The 20070-nt window shown below is 34.8% G+C and overlaps 2 protein-coding genes across 2 annotated transcripts; both read right to left on the bottom strand.

Moving 5' to 3' along the window:
* Window positions 1–1279: 1279 nt before the first annotated feature.
* On the bottom strand, window positions 1280–2383 carry LOC132054091 (uncharacterized). The gene is made up of 3 exons (XM_059446157.1): window positions 1986–2383; window positions 1581–1868; window positions 1280–1306 (listed from the first exon to the last, which is right to left on the bottom strand). Exons 1-3 carry the CDS (start codon window positions 2136–2138, stop codon window positions 1280–1282), a joined length of 468 nt encoding a protein of 155 aa, XP_059302140.1. The 5' UTR covers window positions 2139–2383.
* A 9028-nt stretch (window positions 2384–11411) lies between these two features.
* Window positions 11412–12818, bottom strand: LOC132054092 (uncharacterized). Its single transcript, XM_059446158.1, has 2 exons — window positions 11835–12818; window positions 11412–11720 (listed from the first exon to the last, which is right to left on the bottom strand). The coding sequence occupies exons 1-2, from the start codon at window positions 12816–12818 to the stop codon at window positions 11412–11414; spliced, it is 1293 nt and encodes a 430-aa protein (XP_059302141.1).
* Between the last annotated feature and the right edge of the window lie 7252 nt (window positions 12819–20070).

The raw sequence follows: 20070 nt of genomic DNA on the forward strand, positions 1-20070 counted from the left end.
TGGGTCGTGACAAGTTGTCACTGGTGAACTGCAGCACAAAGCAAGTGGTGGTGTGAAATGGCAAGGAAGACAAGCTATGACCTCCAGGAAGCTTCAACAAAGAACGGACAAAAAGCAGAGTCAAACCAGGACTAAAGCTGTACAAATGAGCCAAGGCAGTACCACTGCCTTGTGAAATTGTCTAAGTAGTGGCTGCATTGTGAATTTGACTATTCTGGCTTTACTTTATGTTTTTGGCAGCTGTGACTGCTTTGTGAATTTGTCTATGTAGTTGTTTTTTTAATGCTTTGTTTAGGCAGCTGTGACGGCATTTGGTTAAGGTTAACTATAGGCAAAATACATCAAATCTACATTTTGGGTACAGTTTAAGAGTGATTTGATGTATTTTTCCTTAACTATATGTAGTGGTTTGGTAGATATGACTGCATTTAAGTTTGTTTTTGGTAAATTGCGGACTCGCACTTGAATTGGCAACCGTGGATCGCATTTAACATTAGTTCTTGTATATGTAAAGTCAGTCTCTTTTGATAAATGGTTATGCAGCTGTGACTGCATTTAACGCTAGTTCTAATCTGTTTTGCTATGTCTAATATGTTTTGAATTTATGTCCAGCCTTGTATCTTTATGGCAATTTTGTTAGATTTTATTGTTGGCAGTTTTGTTAGCCTTTATTGTTGGGTTGAATGGCACTGATTTGGTCCAGTTTTGGTCAAGTGTTGATACACTTTTTGAAGTCATTGTAATCTGTATTGATTCATTTCCTCGTCAAGTTTTTGACCACTTCCATTGGCTTCTTTAAGTGAGGTGGTTGGTGATTAATGCTTCACCCAATTCTTATTAAATCATAGTTCTTTCACTACTTCTCATTGCAACCCCTCAAACCAAAAATGACTATCATCCTAACAACATTTGAGAAGAATTTAACGAAATCATACGTTGACAAGGATGACTTCATATTTCCTTCCCATACTTTCCAATTCCTTCCAAAACATGACCGTGAAGCGGTTGTTCTTCACAATGCTCACGCCTACTATATGCAATATAAAGTGGGTGCATATAAGCTTCTTTGCCAAGGATGGAAGGTGTTTGTTGATGACAACGGACTACAAAGAGGAAATGTTTTCGAATTTCAAGCTTGCGAGGTCAGTGGGTGCATATGCTTCTTCGTTAATAAGAAGGCACCGGAGATCGTAATTATAGAGTAGGTCTCTTTATTTCTTTTCATGAAAGTTCTTTCAATGTTAAATGAAATTTCTTACTGTTTTATGCCTTATACTTACTAATTTTGCAAAGCAATTGCACAACACTAAGAATTGCACAACAATAACATTACAGCCAACATTGCCAATTAATTCCACAAAATGCCAACACTAACAAGTTTATTACAACACTAACAAGTGCCACCCAGCTAACAATATGCCAAAAGCACCAAAACTTACTACTACAAAATAACCCCTAACAACATGCCAAACTACAACAAGAGCTTAGGGCAACTTCATTGAAACACCTCTAAAAAAAAAGTTTTGAAATAGAAAACTTACTACTACAATACAAATACAGAATAAGGAAATCAAAAGAACTTTCTCCCTTTTCTTGGACTTAGCCAACTTGCTCTTCCACTTCTTCTCTTTTTCCTTCATCTTCTTAATGTCTTCTCCAAAATTTTCTAGTTGAATTTCTATGTTGTTCATATCAATTTTGCTTTCCACGGAGTTTGTTGACGGAAAAGGCTTGTAATCATCTTTTCCAAAAGCCTCCAATGCTGCTTCAAGTTCACCAATTCTTCCCACCAATTTAGGAATAACAAATTTGGATCTTGGATCAATGTCAGCATCCTTCCAAAGATAAAAATCACATGATCTAGCACCCTAAAATGTAATAAAATCAAGAAGAAAAAAAAATCAGTCTTTCAACTTTTCAAAGTTCAATATTTGAAATCAAATTCACTTCTTCAAAGTTCAATTTTTGAAATAAATTTCACTTACACCATAATATGGACAACTCCAATATCTTCTACCAGGGTTCCTTGGGGTCCAAGAAGTCAACAATGGCAAAAGAAATCCATGTTTGCATCGCACATCCTTCAACTCATGATCATCCTCTTGCTTACAAAACTTACTTAAGCCTATTTTAGCCATTGTATAACAATCTTTACCAAAAAAGAGAAAACAAAAAAAAAAAAAACAAACAAATTAAGCAGTGCTCCATACGAAACGAAAGATTACAGACAAATGCAAAAAAAAAAAAAAAAAAAAGATAAAAAAAATGTGAATCCAAGCGATTTTTACAGCTGCGAAATACAACAATACTTGAGCTTATACAGTAGAACAAGCTAAATAAAGTTGAATTTAGTTACCTTTGATTCAAAAACAACCGGGGTTGAGCTTCGATTTGGGCGTGTTCTTCAGCAATTTAGGGGAGTTAGGGTTCTAAATATTTAGAACGGGTATGGGTAAATGTGGGTGGGTGAAAATTTGGACTTAGCCGTTGGGATTATTAGTTAGGGTTGTTTAATTGATTTTCCATTTAAAAAAAAATTATATTGGCCCTTTTTATAGCTTCAACGGGCTCAAAAATGTGGACAAATACGCGCCTGAGTTTTGGTCTGTGGAGGGGTAATTTAATTCACTTTTAAGATGTTAAGGTGTGTAATAGGTCGCTCGTATAGTTTAGGTGTGATATCGACATTTTGGGTATAGTTTAGGGGTGTTTTGATGTATTTTGTCATTATAGTTGTTCCTATCTTCCTATCTTCTAAGCATGTTAGCAGTTTCAGCCATTCAATTTTATATCTCAGTCGTGCTGCTCCTATATTTATTCTAAATTCTAAATGTTGAAGTTCCATAAAAATAGACTTTAACATCTAACTTTTCTTGCTTCTTGCAATTTAAAATCACAGAGCTCACTACGAGACAAATGGGATGACTTGGAAATTAACCTTCTCTAGTTTTATGTGGACATAAGCTTAAATTATCTTTTCATTCATCATCCTTTCACTTATATTAATCTTTTCATTTATCATCCATTCTTTCAATCCCTTTTGGGTCTTTCTTTAATTTGTGAAATTAGTATTGAGATTAGTTGCGAAGAAATTACGAAGAATGTGCTAAGGGTCCTTATGTTTTGGATAAAATGCAACTGCCAAGTATGAGGATTAGATATGCCTGTTAGTTTTGAGAATGATATACTGGGGTAAGGTCTAGTCCCCCTTCTTTTGCGTTCTACATAAATAAATACATTATCAGGGCATCAAATTCTTTTTTTTTTTTTTAAAGGTGTGTATTAACTTGTAGAAAAAAGGGCGAAAAAGTAATCTCTTTGGCCCTACATATTGTCATCTAACACGCTTGAATATACCAACAAATAGATGGAATAATTTCTTTACTCCACACCCTTTGGCTTTAACCTTTCAAAATAAAATATTGGACTCAATGAGAACGTTCAAGGACACATCTTAGGCGAGGGAAAAGGAAAAAGGACAATTAACTTTACCTAAACAGAGATAATAATTAAGTACTCTAATATATATAGCTCGGGCAAACCTTCACCTAGTAACAAATAAAAAGAAATACTATAATTCATTTGTTTCAATTTATTTGTCTTACTTTTTTTTTTTTAATTTATTTAAGAAAGAATGTATCTTTTCTAAATTGATAACTCTTTAATTTCAATATCTTACATGACATGCTTAAGATCACAAAATTAAAAGACATTTTGATACATTACTAAAAAATCACTATTTTCATACTGAAAAATGTTCAGTAGATATTCCCACTAAATGTCAGTGAGAAAAACTTAAGTAGTAATGTTTCACACGAAAAAATTAGAAAGTTTTACAGCGTCTCAATGGAAACCTGTTTCCTACCACGCATTTTCCCTGGTTCAGCGAAAATGAAGTAGGAAAATCATATTTTATAACACAAATCTTTCACTGAATGTCGATCGAAAAACCTCTGTTTTTAATAGTGATATATCTTTAGTTTAAGATCGCAAGATTCAAAAGTTTCATTACTTTCTTAAATTTCATGTCTAGTTAAACCAGGATAAATAAATTAAAATCTAAAAAAAATGGTAGAGGAAGTTGACTTTTGAAGCTCACCTATCTTTTTCCGGGGATTAAAGGTGAGCGGATTTACTAAACTTTCTTGGAAGAAAACAAAATGAAATCATGACTCGTAGTGGACCATTCCTCTCTTTAGTAAAAGACTAGATGATGAAAGTCAGTGTTAGCACAGATCCAATATAAAAAATAATATCATATTTTTTTTAATTTATCTAAAAAAGAATGATATATTTTTATGTTTAGAAATTATTTAATTTAAAACTTTTCCTGTTACCTTTAATGAAATGATTTAAATACACACAAATATCTATAACTTATTTTAGATCACAAGTTTCAAAGATCTTTCCTTTCTTTTTTAAATTTCGTACCTAACTAAACTATATCACATAAATTAGGACAGAGAGAGTACCTTTTAGTAATATAATAATGAAATATTTATTATAAAAAGTATTATAATTCAATTAACTGAAAATATCAATAAATTATTTTATTTAATTCGCTTCTCCCATATATGACTTTTCTGGTTTGGTTCTCCAATTGAAAGATTTGAAATACACCTTCTCCTATCGAGTTTTATGTCATCATCTTTTTCTACTCAACGTCACTGAAAAACGCTTTCATGTGTCAGCATCTGCTGTAATCTTAAATTTTAAAGTATAGACTAACTTCATCATTTTAAGAAGATATGTGTATACATTTCTTGACCGTTTATATTTTGCCTTCTTGATGTTATTCTTCATTATTTGTGTGAGACTTATGTGTCTAAACTTATACCCAAAGGTATAAGTTTTAAATCTTTTGGTTTTATGACTTCTTTAGCGGTTTATGTGTTCAATTTAAATCATTATTTTTTTCCTGAATTTCTCTTCTTTAAATTTTCTATAAACGTACTTTTATCATTTTCTGAACTTATTATCATTATTTAAATGTCTTATTTTATTTTATTTTGGTTATAATTTTCTCCTATTTCTTCACGTGGACCCCACCTTAATTTTTTTTTTTTTTTTTGGCAATTGTCTTCTACATCTTCACGTGGGCCCCCACTCCTTTTTTTTGCAGTTGTCTCCTAATTCTTCACGTAGACCCCACCTTAATTTTCTCCTAATTCTTCACGTGGACCCCACCTTAATTTTCTCCTACTTCTTCACGTGGACCCCACCTTAATTTTTTTTTTTGCAATTATCTCCTAATTCTTCATGTGGACCCGACCTTAATTTTTTTTTTATCTCTAGTACTATAGAAGAGTGGGCCCCACCTTAAATTTGTTTTTTTTTTTTAATTTCTATTATCATAGAAGAGTGCCCACCTTAATTTTATTTAATTTTCTACTATTATAGAAGAGTGGGCCCCATCTTAATTTTATTTTATTTTATAATTCTTGTACTATTATAGAAGACCGTTTATATTTCGTCTTCTTGATGTTATTCCTCATTATTTGTGTGAGACGTATGTGAAATTTTTTGGTTTTATGACTTCTTTAGCGGTTTTTATGTTCAATTTAAATTGTTATTTATTTTTTTCTGAATTTCTATTCTTTAAATTTTTTCTAAGCGTACCTTTACCATTTTCTAAACTTGTTATCATTATTTAAATATCCTTCTTTTTTGTTGCAATTGTCTCGTACTTCTTCACGTGGATCCCACTTTAATTTTTTTATTTTTATTTCTACTATTATAGAAGAGTGGGCCCTTAATTATTATTATTTTTAAATTATAGAAGAGTGGGCCCTAGTGGACGCTTAATTTTTTTTAAAAAAATTGCTACTATATAGAAACATGAGTTTCTATATAGGAAGTGGGTCCCCTGGGATGGACGACAATCCTATATAAAAACTCATGTTTCTATATAGTTGAAGAGTGGGCCCTAGTGGACCCTTAATTTTTTTTAAAAAAATTTCTACTATATAGAAACATGAGTTTCTATATAGGAAGTGGGTCCCCTGGGATGGTTCTATATAGTAGAACAGAAATATACAGGTGAACTCAGACAAAACAGATAAAAAAACGTCTCTTCTTTCTTTTAAGCTATAAGAAAGAAATTCAACTGTTAATAAAAGAAAAATTAGTAAGCAAGGATGCACAAAATTGAGAATTATGGCATATGTAAAGCTTTTAACTCAACCGGTCGACATTTTATTCATTTGTAACTTGTGCCCAGCCAAACTATTACTAATAAGTGTGTATATATATAATTTAAACTTTTAAATATAATGGTCACACGCTTTAATATGCATGATTTCAAAGCAAGCACACGTTTTGTGTTCTAATCTAGTTGGCATCCGTTATCAAAAAGAACTTTCAGATTAATCAAACTCACATGTGAGAGGCGTAAAATATAGCAACCATTTAATAAAATAATCTATGTGGGATGACCATCTGTCTGAACACCACTATATATTATGCATACTCCTCATAGAGAACCATATTATTAGTTGTCATGTTTTCTTTATCGAAAGTCAAACTATGTGAATTTTGACAACCATTTTAAAAAATATTTTTTCTTCAAATTGACATGAACTTTTTTACAACTAGCAGTACTTTGCATAAGTTTTAAATATTTAAATTTAAATTATAAAATCTTGAATTGATTCAATCCAATTTAGGATTAACTTTAAAGATTAGCCAAATTGACTTTCGAAATTCGAAATATGACAACTAATTTGGTACGGACAGAGTAAATATAAACAAGAAGAGCTTTATCCCTCCGATCCTGACCTAAGGTTGGACTATTATCAAATTATAGTATCTTAAACTATTGAAGTACGACTATAAAAATGTTATCTTCGAAGACTAACAAGTAACAAGTCCAGATTAAGTCATCAAGTGGTTTGACATATGACGTTTAGTCGGCTTTGAAATTACTTTGTCGACCTTGTAATGTCTTCTGCTCTTACATCTCAGCATTTCTAAAAGTAAACTTAATTTTTTATAATTTGTACTAACGGTTCAGCATATTCTTTGTAAAAAGAAAATTAAGAGTTCAACTTTAATGGGACTACCTTATTACAATTACAACTCTCTATATATGATGCTAGAGAAAACTGAACTCTTCAATTATTTAGCCAAGCAAACACCAATTTTTTAAATATGGCATACTTTGATCTTAAGTTTGCCATGCTATTCATAATGAACATTCTAAAGTCTCAAAGTAGTAATCCTTGGGATTGGGATCCATTTAACACCATTGACAACTTTACTTGGATCAAATTTTGGATTCTTTGCATTCTCTTCTTGGTTTTTTCTTTTGTCTCAATTCAATTTCCTTTATCTCCCCCAAATTACGTACGTATCCAAGTTACACATTTCTCTCCACCATTCATGGTTTCTTTCTTGGCCTTAATATTTCTTCCAGAAATGCTCTTCTGGTACATTTACCACCATCATGTTACTCTTTTCGTGCACTACTTGTGTTTCTAACGTGTTACGAAACATTATACTTTCCTTACAAGCTATTCTATCTGCAATTCCATATTTTAACGTTGTCATTGCCGCAACATGTACGAATGAAGAATATCGCGAAGACATCGAACGAGGAATTAATCACGAAGCCAATAACGTCGAAGAGGAAGCTCAACTTTAAGTCATGTATGAAGATTTGCTAGCTAGTGCGCACAATCAGCTTATCTTAAATAATTAATAATATGGTTGTTAAATTATGTGTATATATTAGGCAAAATACATCAAAACCCCCCTGAACTATACCCGAAAAGTCGATATCACACCTAAACTATACTAACGACCTATTACACACCTTAACTTAGTAAAACTGAATTAAACTACCCCTCGACAGACCAAAACTCAGGCGCGTTATTATCCACATTTTTGAGCGCGTTGGAGCTGTAAAAAGGGCCAGTATAATTTTAAAAAAATGGAAAATAACTTGCTAAAACCTAATTAATATTACCGTTCAAATCATTTTCATCCACCCTACATTTACTTCACCCACCCACATTTACCATACCCGTTTAGAACCCTAGGCCAGCAACTCTCCTAAATTTGGTGAAGAACACGCCCAAATCGGAGCAAAAGACCAGTTGTTTTTGAATCAAAGGTAACTAAGTTCAACTTTATTTAGCTTGTTCTCGTATTTTGCCCGTTTTTCTCTCTCTTTTTTTTTTTTTTTTGTTGCATTTGTCGTACTCTTTAATTTCGTATGGAGCACTTGTTAAGTTGATTTTTTTTTTGTTCTTTTTTTGTTAAAGATTGTTATGCAATGGCTAAAATAGGCTTAAGTAAGTTTTGTAAGCAAGAGGATGATCATGAGTTGAAGGATGTGCGATGCAAACATGGATTTCTTTTGCCATTGTTGACTTGGACCCCAAAGGAACCACAGTAGAAGATATTGGAGTTGTCCATATTATGGTGTAAGTGAATTTTATTTCAAAAATTGAACTTTGAAGAAGTGAATTTGCCTTTGAAATATTGAACTTTGAAAAGTTGAAAGACTGATTGTTTTTAATTCATTTTATTACATTTTAGGGTGCTAGATCATGTGATTTTTATCTTTGGAAGGATGTTGACATTGATCCAAGATCCAAATTTGTTATTCCTAAATTGGTGGGAAGAATTGGTGAACTTGAAGCATCATTGGAGTCTTTTGGAAAAGATGATTACAAGCCTTCTCTGTCAACAAACTCCGTGGAAAGCAAAATTGATATGAACAACATAGAAATTCAACTAGAAAATTTTGGAGAAGACATTAAGAAGATGAAGGAAAAAGAGAAGAAGTGGAAGAGTAAGTTGGCTAAGTCCAAGAAAAGGGAGAAAGTTCTTTTGATTTCATTATTGTGTATTTGTATTGTAGTAGTAAGTTTTCTATTTCAAAACATTTTTTTTAGAGGTGTTTCAATGAAGTTTCCCTAAGCTCTTGTTGTAGTTTGGCATGTCGTTAGCGGCATTGCACTTGTTAGTGTTGTAAACAACTTGTTAGTGTTGGCATTTTGTGAAATGAAATGGCAATGTTGTTGTAATGTTGTTGTTGTGCAATTCTTAGTCTTGTGCAATTGCTTCTCAAAATTAGTAAGTATAAGGCATAAAACAGTGACAACATTTCATTTAACATTGAAAGAACTTTCATTAATCGAAGGCAAAACATGAAAATAAATAAAGAGACCTATTCTATGATTACGATCTCCGGTGCCTTCTTATTAACGAAGAAGCATATGCGCCCGGCCGACCTCGCAAGCTTGAAATTCCAAAACATTTCCTCTTTGCAGTCCGTTGTCATCAACAAACGCCTTCCATCCTTGGCAAAGACGCTTGTATGCACCCACTTTATATTGCATATAGTAGGCGTGAGCATTGTGAAGAACAACCGCTTCACGGTCATGGTTTGGAAGGAATTCGAAAGTATGGAAAGGAAATATGAAGTCATCCTTGTCAACGTATGATTTTGTTAACTTCTTCTCAAATGTTGTTAGGATGGTAGTCATTTTTGGTTTGAGGGGTTGTAATGAGAATTAGTGGAAGAAGTATGATTTAATAAGAAGGCAGATTTGGGTGAAGCATTAACCACCAACCACCTCACTTAAAGAAGCCAAAGGAAATGGTCAAAATCTTGAATTCTGAAAACAGAGTACAATGACTTCAAAAAGTGTACCAAGACTTGACCAAAACTGAACAAAATCAGTGCCATTCAACCCAACAATTAAGGCTAACAAAACTGCCAACAATTAAGGCTAACAAAAGCGCATCAACAATTAAGGCTAAAGAACTAACGTTAAATGCGATCACATTTGCATACCCGTTGATCAAAAGAGAGTGACTTTACATAGACAAGAACTAACGTTAAAGTGCGATCCACGGTGCCATTCAATTCAAGTGCGATCCAATTTGCCCAATTAAAGTGCGATCCACGGTTGCCAATTCAAGTGCAGTCACAGCTGCCCAAAACAAACTTAAATGCAGTCATATCTACCAAAACACTACATATAGTTAAGGCAAAATACATCAAATCACAACTTAAAAGCTGTACCCAAAATATAGATTTGATGTATTTTGCACTGTAAAAACTTGACCAAATGCGATCACATTTGCCTAAACAAAGTATTTAAAAAACTACATAAACAAATTCACAAAGCGATCCAATTTGCCAAAAACGATCGATAGAGATAGAATGGTCAAATTCACAAGGCGGTGGTCTTTGCCTTGGCTCATTGTACGACTTTAGTCTGGTTTGACTACTGCTTTTTGTTCCTTCCTTGTTGAAGGCACTGGAGGTCATAGCTTGTCTTCCTTGCCATTTCACACCACCACTTGCTTTGTCTTTGCGGTTCACCGGTGTTGCACTAGATTTGATGCTTGAACCCTTTCACTAGGCAATCCAGGCTGCTCAAATGAATAGAACTACTTGTTAGTGGTACTTAATTTCAGAAAATGTTATTTAATTGTTAAACATAGAACAGTCTTACATTGATGACAGTTGCTCCACTTTGTGTGTGCAACACTCCCATTCCAACCATCTTTGGCCTTTTAGTAGCAACAACACTCTAGAAATTATACCAAAATATTAGCAACTAGTTCAACAACGAGGCGTACATGAAGAATGTGAAATTATTTACCTTTTCGGTTGATCCCTTTGGCCTACCCTTCCTCTGCCAGTTGGAGTGGTGCCTTTCTTGGGCCGAACTTGAACTTGGGCCGGTAGAAGCACTTGCGGTTGCACTTGTGCCGCGACTTTGCTCGAACTTGGGCTGACACTTGCTTGCACGGTTGCACGGCGACACTTGCGGCGAACTTGGGCCGACTTGCGGTTGCACTTGGGCCAGCGATTGCGGGATCTCTAAGACATTTCCTTTTATTATGACCGGGGTATGACAACTTCTTGCATGTCATTTCAACCCCCTTTTGGGACAGCTTTTCTGTTTTTTGGATTCACTTGCCTCTTTCCTCTAACAGTCTTAGGCACACTGCATCTTCCTACTTCGGTGGTATAACGGTAGGATTTGTGGATGGTGGCCACATCTTCAAGTTTAGAAGCTGGTTGAATAAAGTAGCTATATGTCTTCATATAGGTATCTCTAGAATACCTTGAGAAATGTAATCCATTGGGTTCAACCTCTTGTGGTGAAGAGCAGCAATTGCATGAGGACATGGGATGCCTTTTAACATCCATGCTCTACAAGAACAAGTTTGTCTAGGCAGATCCACAACATGTCTAAAATGACCTTCAACAACCTCATATCCTGTATCAGAATTCCATTCAATCTTGCATTTCATAGACCTTGCAAGCATGCTCTGTCGAACTTTCAATGCCATTGGAGAAAAGTCATGAATCCAACTGTCACAAAACTCCCTCATCTGTCCTATTCTCTTCATCATTTTGACTCTTATTTCTTCAAGCATAGTTATTACAGTTTTGTTGCGGCCAGTATCCAAGAGTTGAAACATTCAGCCATGTTGTTGTCTATAATGTCACACTTTGTGGTATATTTCATGTAAACCTTGCTCCACCTTTCAGGGTTGTAGTACATCAACTTATCAAGGCATTCTTCTCCCAACAGTTTCATGCAGTCTAAGTTCTCATTCAGCTGAGACTCAAAAGTTGAGTTTGCATACCTCCAGAAGCAATTCTTCCTCTCAAGGCCTCTGTATTTTTGGGACCAATTGGCTAAAACATGCCTAGCACACATTCTATGTTCAACATTGGGCGAGTTGCTCTGTTATGGCACTTTCAAGACCACGAGAGGAATAAAAAACAGGCAATTAGTAAAGTAAAAGAACATTAGGGTAAAGAGTTATGAAATGGAGTGAATTCAACACTTAAATCTTACCTTCTGCATATCTGTTATAACAGCCATGTCTGTCCCATCTCCCAGCTGAAGATCTTCCTTTAAAATTCTGATAAACCAAGTCCAATTGTGCTTGTTCTCAACCTCAACTACTGCCCAGGCCAGTGGCATCATCTGATTGTTTCCATCTTTACAAACAGCAACAAGTAATTGACCTTTTGAGATTCCCTTTAAAAAGCAACCATCCAAACCAATGCACTTCCTACAACCAGCTAAGTATGACTTCTTCATTGCATCAAAACATATGTAGAATCCTCTAAACATTTTTTTTCCACCTTCAAATGTCTCATCACTAAGCCTAACTACACATGTACTACCTGGATTTGATCTTAACAACTCATCCCTATAATCTAAAATCCTCCCAAACTCCAAAACATGGTCACCCCTCAACTCAGCTAAAACCTTGTTTCTTGCTCTTCTACACACAGTTCTACCAACATAAAGATCCAACTCTTTCTTAATGAGCTGCTGCAACTCAAAAATCCTAATGTTTGGTTGTTCCTTTATTCTCTCATTATAGTGACTAGATAAGAATTTGGTATTGCAAAGCTTGTTCCTATTGGTAGGGTCACACATGTGAATTGGATTATAGGTCTTCACCACAAAGTTGTTAGTCCTAGAGTCAAGACTAGCAAATAAAAGCCAAGGACAACCCTCTACACACCTAACCCTTACCCTTGTAGGTTCATTAATATATTTTTCAATGGCAACATGCTCATGGACTGCATACTTGTAAGTAGCAGTTCTAAATTCATTAACACTTTCAAATTGGAGGCCTGTTTCCCACACTATTTTCTTGGAGGTTTTATCAAACACAACTCTGTTTGTCAACTTCCTTCTTTTTGCTTTTACTCTTTGTTCAACTACTCCTTCATCATCATCAGATATGTCATCTGGATCAGTCTCAAAACTGGCAGCTTCATCTGAGGGGTAATAAGGCTCATCACCAGCTAACTTACCTTCCATGGTGTCTCTATTAGCACCTTCAGATTCATCATACCCCACATCTGGCCCTTTTGGTCCTGAACCTAACTTAACATGTTCAGGAACAGGAGCTCTTTCACCCCTCTTCCTTTTTTTCTTTTTCCAGCTCTCTCTTCCTCCCTAAAACCCCTTAGCTCCTCATCTACATCACTCTCACTATGTACTTCTCCTTCATCAAACAATCCATCTAGGTATGAATCTAAATCACTACCAGTTTCAGAAAAAGTAGGGGCAGGATTTGATGCAAGCAGTAGTATTAGGGGCAGGATTTGGTTCAGTAGTAGTATTAGGGGCAGGATTTGATGCGACGACAGTAGTATTAGAAGCAAGATTTGATTCAGTATTGTCAACAGTTGGAGGAGTACAAGGGACAGAACTTGGAGAGTTAGGTTGGAGAGGGGCAGTATTTTGAGTTGGTTCAAAAGGAGGTTCATTGAATGGCTCTAAATCAGCATCAAATGCATCAAAAGATGGAACACCACTACCCCCAAAGTCTTGACCAGTCACTTTATCAAAAGAAACATCACTTTCCTCCTCCACATGGGTTACATATTCTAATAAGGGTGGGACCACTAGGGGCTCTTCAACCATGTGACACACAAAAGCCTCCAAAATATCCCCATCCCCCAAACATGCAGCAACTCGGGTTGTATCCCTATCACATTTGATTTCTACCAATACCACACTATCGACAAATTTAACATAAATGGTGCATTTATCAGGGTCATACCCTAATTCTTTCACACAATCAAGCAATTCAAAGTAACAAAATCTATCTAAATCCATACGTGTAAATTCAGTTACTTGTCCACCAACGTAGGGTTTTTTGCCAGTCGTTAAATTACCACCATGGTAAAATTGCAAAGTAATCAGTTCATAAGACATATTTCCACCTGAAAACAGTACAAATACTTCAATTTCATAGTCAATGAAATACACAACAACCAAATCGACATTTACATTTTCAAGCATTTACCCAGTCATTTACACTGTAAATTTGCAGAAAAATTAAAGACGCAAAAAAAAACCCTAGTTCTAATCGCACAATACAGAAACAAAATGAGACAATGGACTAACCTTTTAGTAGCACAGCCGATTTTTGTCCTCCAAACGTCAACAAAAAACCCAACTTGGAATCGTCCAAGTTCAGACAATCACCAACACTTCGATTAAAGGTTTACGATGAAGAAAAACTAAAAAAGCGTATGAAATCCGACAATATTGAGCGGGTAAACTATAAAAATATATGATTTAGGACGAATATTGAACGATTTGTTGTTTGTCTTTGTCGTTTGATTTTCTACATTTGGGCGTCTGATGTGTGTGGGTTTGGGTGGGTTAGGGTGATGAAACGGGTTTGGGGGTGTTAAAATGGGTATGGGGGGTTAAAAATGGGTTTGGGTATTAAAATGGCTTAATTATGTTAAATATATTATTATGACGTGATTATAAAATAAATTAGTTCATTTAATACGTGGCTTCATCCTGGGGCGAGTGTTGCCCACGACATTCACTGATTGGGGGTTTTGGTCTGTCGAGGGGTAGTTTAATTCAGTTTTACTAAGTTAAGGTGTGTAATAGGTCGTTAGTATAGTTTAGGTGTGATATCGACTTTTCGGGTATAGTTCGGGGGGGTTTTGATGTATTTTACCTATATATTATTCTCATGGTTCTTAGTATTATATTGTTACTTGTGTGCTGTGCGTTCTTTCTATATGTTCTATATGCAGTAGTATTAATTATTTAAGTATTATTTGTTGCGGTCTCATGGAATAAAGTGAAAGGTCCAACGCTACTTTGTAATTTTTCTTTTTAGCTTCATGATATCATATAGTAGTAGTAAATTAAATAAGAGAGTTGCAATTACATACTACATGCTCGATCGAGGGACTACCGCCCACTTTGCACCAGGCTTTGTTGCTCTGGTCCTTTTGCCGGAAATTGGAAATTAATTTGGAAAATGTCATTTTGGTGTACTTTGAAGAATCTAATGCGCGCGCAGGGGTGTGAATGGTACTGTTCGGGCAGTTATTTTATAAAATTTATACCATACCAATTTTTCGGTTATTTGATTTTGTAGAACCAAAATTAGACTTTTCGAAACCATCCCATCATCCTGGTTTCTCTTCGGTATCGGTATGGCTCGGATAATTTTTGTTTTTTTTAGAAAAAGAACATCATGCTATAGTCACTAGTAAAAGTTAAAGACACGATATCATACATGCTTCTATAGGACTTTAGCAAAAACTCTCTAGACATTTTTACTATTTAAAGGGTGATGAATCAAGAATACATGAAAGGTGACAAAAATAAAGATTGATCCCACTATTTTACGATAGTGTAAAACAATATTAAGCAAAGACAAAAAGTATAATTTAGATCGCACGACGGGGCAAAAATCAATCACGACGGGACTCAAAAATGGAGTCTACTAAGATTAGGTAACCAATAAGATAAATTTAAAATCAAACGAGAAGAAAGATACCTAATACTTTGTAGCTTTCTATCCAAGATCGTTGGAATATCTTGTAGCTTACAAGCTAGTTACTACTCAAGATGCTAGAACTAATTTAATTTCAATAGAAGTAGTATAATAGGTTTGAGCGTTGGAACTTTAGGTGTTAAGTATGTTGCCGGCTTGTAGTTGTTTTCATCATCCCGAACCCGAGGAGAAAATTTTAATATTTTATTATATTTTTATTTAATATATAGAATATATTTTACACATATAAACTTATTCGGTACGGTTCGGTATTTTTTCAGTTTATTTTTATAAAATCTAAAACCAACCTAATTGTTCACTACGGTTATAAATTTATATAAAAACAGTCAGTTTTATTAAAAAAACTTAGAAATCGATTCGGTGCAGTACGGTTCAATTCGGTTATGTCGGTTTTTTAAACCATTTGACACCCCTATGGGCGAGTATATTCCGAGTCCGGCGCTTAAATGACACTTATTTGAAGCCTGAAGACCAAAATGGTATGTGAAATATTTTAGATACCGAAATGGGTTGTTCGTCGGCTAATACATGAACTGTGACCTCTTTTGACGGCAGACGTTAAACATCGTTGGACCAATTAAAAAAAGAAAAATTAAATATAGTTCGTTCAATAACTCACAAACTGTAATAAAATTATTATTTTTTAATTTTTTTTGCAGTTAGTTGGGCAGGGCACGAACTGCAATTTAATAGTATTTTCTTACGGTTTGCAGTGCAGTAGCCGAACGAAGTCGAGGATGCTTGAAATTGGCGTACAACCAAATGAGGTCACGTTTGTAGGTGTTCTCACAGCTTGCAGTCATGGAGGACTAGTGGAAGAGGGCCACAGGCTTTTTGCACATATGTGGAGAGCAATGTTTTAAAAGGCAATTTTAGGACTCGTTTAGGGGCTTGCTTCGGAGCGAGACATTGCCAAAACGCTCTGGGGCAAGTGTGGGGTTTAGTTCCTGTAATGCTTACGCCCTAAGCGCCCGACTGTACGCCCTAAACATGCCTAACGCCCAACGCTCGGGATTCGCCCAAAAGATCTTACACAAACTATATGTTAAATTCCTTAATTAAAATCGTGACCCTCATAATTTATTAACAAATGAATGATACTTAATAATTTTTTCATCTACCACCAAAGGATGTCGTGCAGCGGATGGGGTTGTTCCTCTCTTAATCAGATGTTTTGGGTTCGAGCCCTGGGTATGAAAAAATCAGTGGTAGGGAGCGCCCCCCCCCCCCCCCCCATGGGGCCCTACGCGGCGCGAATCCGGATAATCGTGCTCCAATGCGAGTACCGGACACTGGATGGGAAACCAAAAAAATAAATAAATAGTTTTTCATCTATAGAAATAAGAAGATTGTGTGTAACTCAAATAACAAGTCGTAGTATTGTATATTTTCTATTTGAGAACATCGTGAGGGTGAATATCACTTAATATTTTTTTTTTTTAAATACATAGCCGAATTGTACATTTTCACTTGTCATTAGTCTTTTGTCCTATGTATCAAAATTATCATATTTTATTATTTCGCTATTTGAAAGTAATTTATTTTTATTCATGAAGGAGTTACACTTTAATTATAAATGCGATAAAGTTTATTGATTATTTGTTTATAGGGAGATAAAATGAATAGTATGATACTAATATTATTTTAAGAAATTGTGATTTTTTCATTGTTTGAAAGTTAAGATGTTAGAGTTGATTTTCATTTCATAATAACTTTTATTTTATTGTATTGTTAATACTTGTAAAATTATGTCATATATATTACAAGTTATAAGTGGCGTGTATATATATAGTGGCGGAGCTAGGATTTTAGATAAGGGGGTTCAAAAATATAAAGAATTACACACATGAAGAAGTCAAGGGGGTTCAACATCTATTATATATACATAAAAAATAATTTTACTCTTGTGTATATAATGTAATTTTTCGCCGAAGGGAGTTCGGATGAATCACTTTGCCTCTTACTGGCTCCGCCCCTGTGCGTGTGACACACATATACGCGATCGTTGAGCAACTAATCCTTCATCTAAAAATTGGTACAGAAGCCTTGTCAAACGAAAGTGAGTCTTCCATAATTTGAATGGTTAGTAGTTAGTGCAGTTTCAAACTCAGTTCGGCTCTTTGCTTCGCGAACTGTACAAGAAAATAAAAAAATTAAATCGCAGTTCGTGTACTGGCCAGCGAACTGTAAAAATTTTAAAAATATATTTTTGTTACAGTTTGTGAGTTATTGAACGAACTGTATTTAATATATTTTTTTTTGATTGGTCCAACCACGTTTAACGTTTGCCGCAAAAGAGGTCATAATTCGTGGATTAGCCAACGAACAACCCATTTCGGTATGTAAAATATTCCACATACCATTTTTGTCTTTGGGCTTCAAAAAAGTGCTATTTAGGCGCCTAATTCATGCACTTTTTTTATTTTTTATTTTTTTATTTTTTATCCTTTGCTGTGGTCTGTGGATCAGCTATTTTACTGAGTTCAGCAAAAAGTACTCCGTCTAGGCTGTTGACGCGGTCTTACTTTCTTCACTTTTCTTCTATATAATCTTTTTAGGTAATCCTGTGAACTTAGGGGTGTTGTGGTTTGTCAAGAATTTATAGTAGCTTGTTTGGCCAAGCTTTTGGGGGGTTAAAGTGCTTATTTTTTTTTTTTTTAAAATGAGGTGTTCACTATGAAAAGATGTGGTGCAACGGATGAGGCTGTGTCACGATCTAAATCTGATACTCAAGCCATAACAAGGCACCTGACGAGCTTTTACCCATTAGGCGAACCCTCTAAGCTAATCATGCGAAAAGTAATGAATAAAATGAATAATACTCAATGTCTCATAATCATATATTATTAAAAGTGGGAAACTCGACAGTGAAAAGTTAGATTACCATAATGCTCATAAAAAGAAAAGACCTTTTTACCCTTCAATCCTATTACACTACAAGAGAACAGCCATTTAGCTAGAGACACAAATCCTAGCTAAAGTGGGAAAATCCGTAGCTAACGCCAATTTAGCTAGGAAAATTACCCTAGCAAACTTCCGTAGCTAATAAGCTCTTAGCTAAATTTTAGCTAGAAGATTTTGTCATTCCTAGGTAATTTTAGCTAGGATATCTCTGCTAGGCACTTTCCATAGCAAACATTTTGCTAGGACTTAACCTAGCTAAGTTCCTAGCAAAGTTTCTTTGATTAATGTTGACTTTACAAAAACTTAGCTAGGAATGGCCCTAGCAAAACTTAAAAAATCTCTAGCCTTTTCCATGTTTTGCCTGGAATGCTTTCCTATCTAAATGACTAGCTAACAATAGCTAGGAATATTTTACCAAGGTCATTCTAGCTAATTTGATAAATATCCTAGCCAACATTTGTGTTTGGCTGGGGATATTTTCCTGGCTAAATCTAGCTAGAAATTGCATATGACAAAATACAAATATAATTTTATATATAATGTTACATAAGATAAAATAAATAATTAAATCTATTCAAATTTCCAAATAAGCATAATCACAGTACCATCAATCCTTGAATGATGAAGAACAATTCAGACAAGTCAGCTACTAAAATAAAACATGTCTTAAATCAAAAAAATCAATAACATAAATTATCTAAGATTTGTTTGGGGGAGAACTAGAGCCATTTGGTGGTGGTTGAGGAGTGAAACCAAGAATCCGAGCCACGGCAGCACGAACCACGACATGTACTTCGGCTTCCATATTTTCCCGAATATCCGCTTGCATACATTCCCGCACATTCGCCATACGTTTCTCCAGTACACGATTAAGAAGCTGTTGAAACTCAGGTGTTTCAAAAATTTGTTCGGTAGGCACATTTGGAGGATTAGGAGCACTAGCGGACGCACAGTTAGCATTCGATGAATCTGCCAGCAAAGAATTTTTTAGGCCAAGACCATATATTCTTCCTCTTTTTGTTCGTCCAACTGTTTCTATCCAAGTTTTCAGTAGTTGCTCCTCCGGTATAGTTTTCAACAAATTCACATCATTGTCTTCGCTAGTTTCTTCTCCTTCCCCTTCTCCATCTGTTGTCGTGTTTCTCTCCGTGTCTCCATCATCTACTTCAAGACCATCTTCATTCCTTAGTGTTGAAGTTTCACCAACCTTCTCCTTAATATTCTTTATCGAATTCGAAAAAGAAGAAAGTAATTAGTTATCACCTAGAATAACAAAGCTGTCAAGTAGCAAAAATTGTAATGAAGTACTCAGATTCATTCTGTAATGGAATTCTTTAGTCACAAATTGTACTTAGTATTATAAAAAAGGAACATGAGAAACACACCAAATAATGAATTATCGGTCTTACTACTACTAGATTTCAGTTTTCCCAAGGCATGTAGCTCTCCAGATATTTGACAGACAAGAAAATTAAGATAAGTTTTTTCTTGGACATGATGGATAAGCGAAACACAAGTCATGAGCATTTTGTTCTTTGTTGGAGTTTTATAACAGATATATAGTTTGCATACTTTCTCAGAAGCATTTCAGTTTCAGAATAAACAAGATAATATGCACACACACACACACACTAAACTGGAATGATATTTCTCTCGGTTGGGGGGAAGGCGTGTGGTGTGGTTTGAGCTTATAGCTTTCTCTGTCCCGATTTATGTGATATAGTTCAGATTTCGAGAGTCAATCTTCTTTATTTTGATTGTGAATTCAAACATACATATAATGTTTAAGTTATTTGAAAAATAATTTATATATTTAGAAACTATACA

The sequence above is a fragment of the Lycium ferocissimum genome, chromosome 4, assembly GCF_029784015.1.
Source record: "Lycium ferocissimum isolate CSIRO_LF1 chromosome 4, AGI_CSIRO_Lferr_CH_V1, whole genome shotgun sequence".
Classification (NCBI taxonomy): Eukaryota; Viridiplantae; Streptophyta; class Magnoliopsida; order Solanales; family Solanaceae; genus Lycium; species Lycium ferocissimum.

What these genes read in the sequence shown, in the direction of transcription:
- LOC132054091 (XM_059446157.1), bottom strand. Translation starts at nt 2,138, where the DNA reads ATGGCTAAAATAGGCTTAAGTAAGTTTTGTAAGCAAGAGGATGATCAT. An exon ending in GGAGTTGTCCATATTATGGT is followed by an intron (nt 1,869 to 1,985) that starts GTAAGTGAAATT and finishes ATTACATTTTAG; the next exon opens with GGTGCTAGATCATGTGATTT. An exon ending in AGTCCAAGAAAAGGGAGAAA is followed by an intron (nt 1,307 to 1,580) that starts GTTCTTTTGATT and finishes TGCAATTCTTAG; the next exon opens with TGTTGTGCAATTGCTTTGCA.
- LOC132054092 (XM_059446158.1), bottom strand. Translation starts at nt 12,818, where the DNA reads ATGGAAGGTAAGTTAGCTGGTGATGAGCCTTATTACCCCTCAGATGAA. An exon ending in TTATAACAGATATGCAGAAG is followed by an intron (nt 11,721 to 11,834) that starts GTAAGATTTAAG and finishes GTGCCATAACAG; the next exon opens with AGCAACTCGCCCAATGTTGA.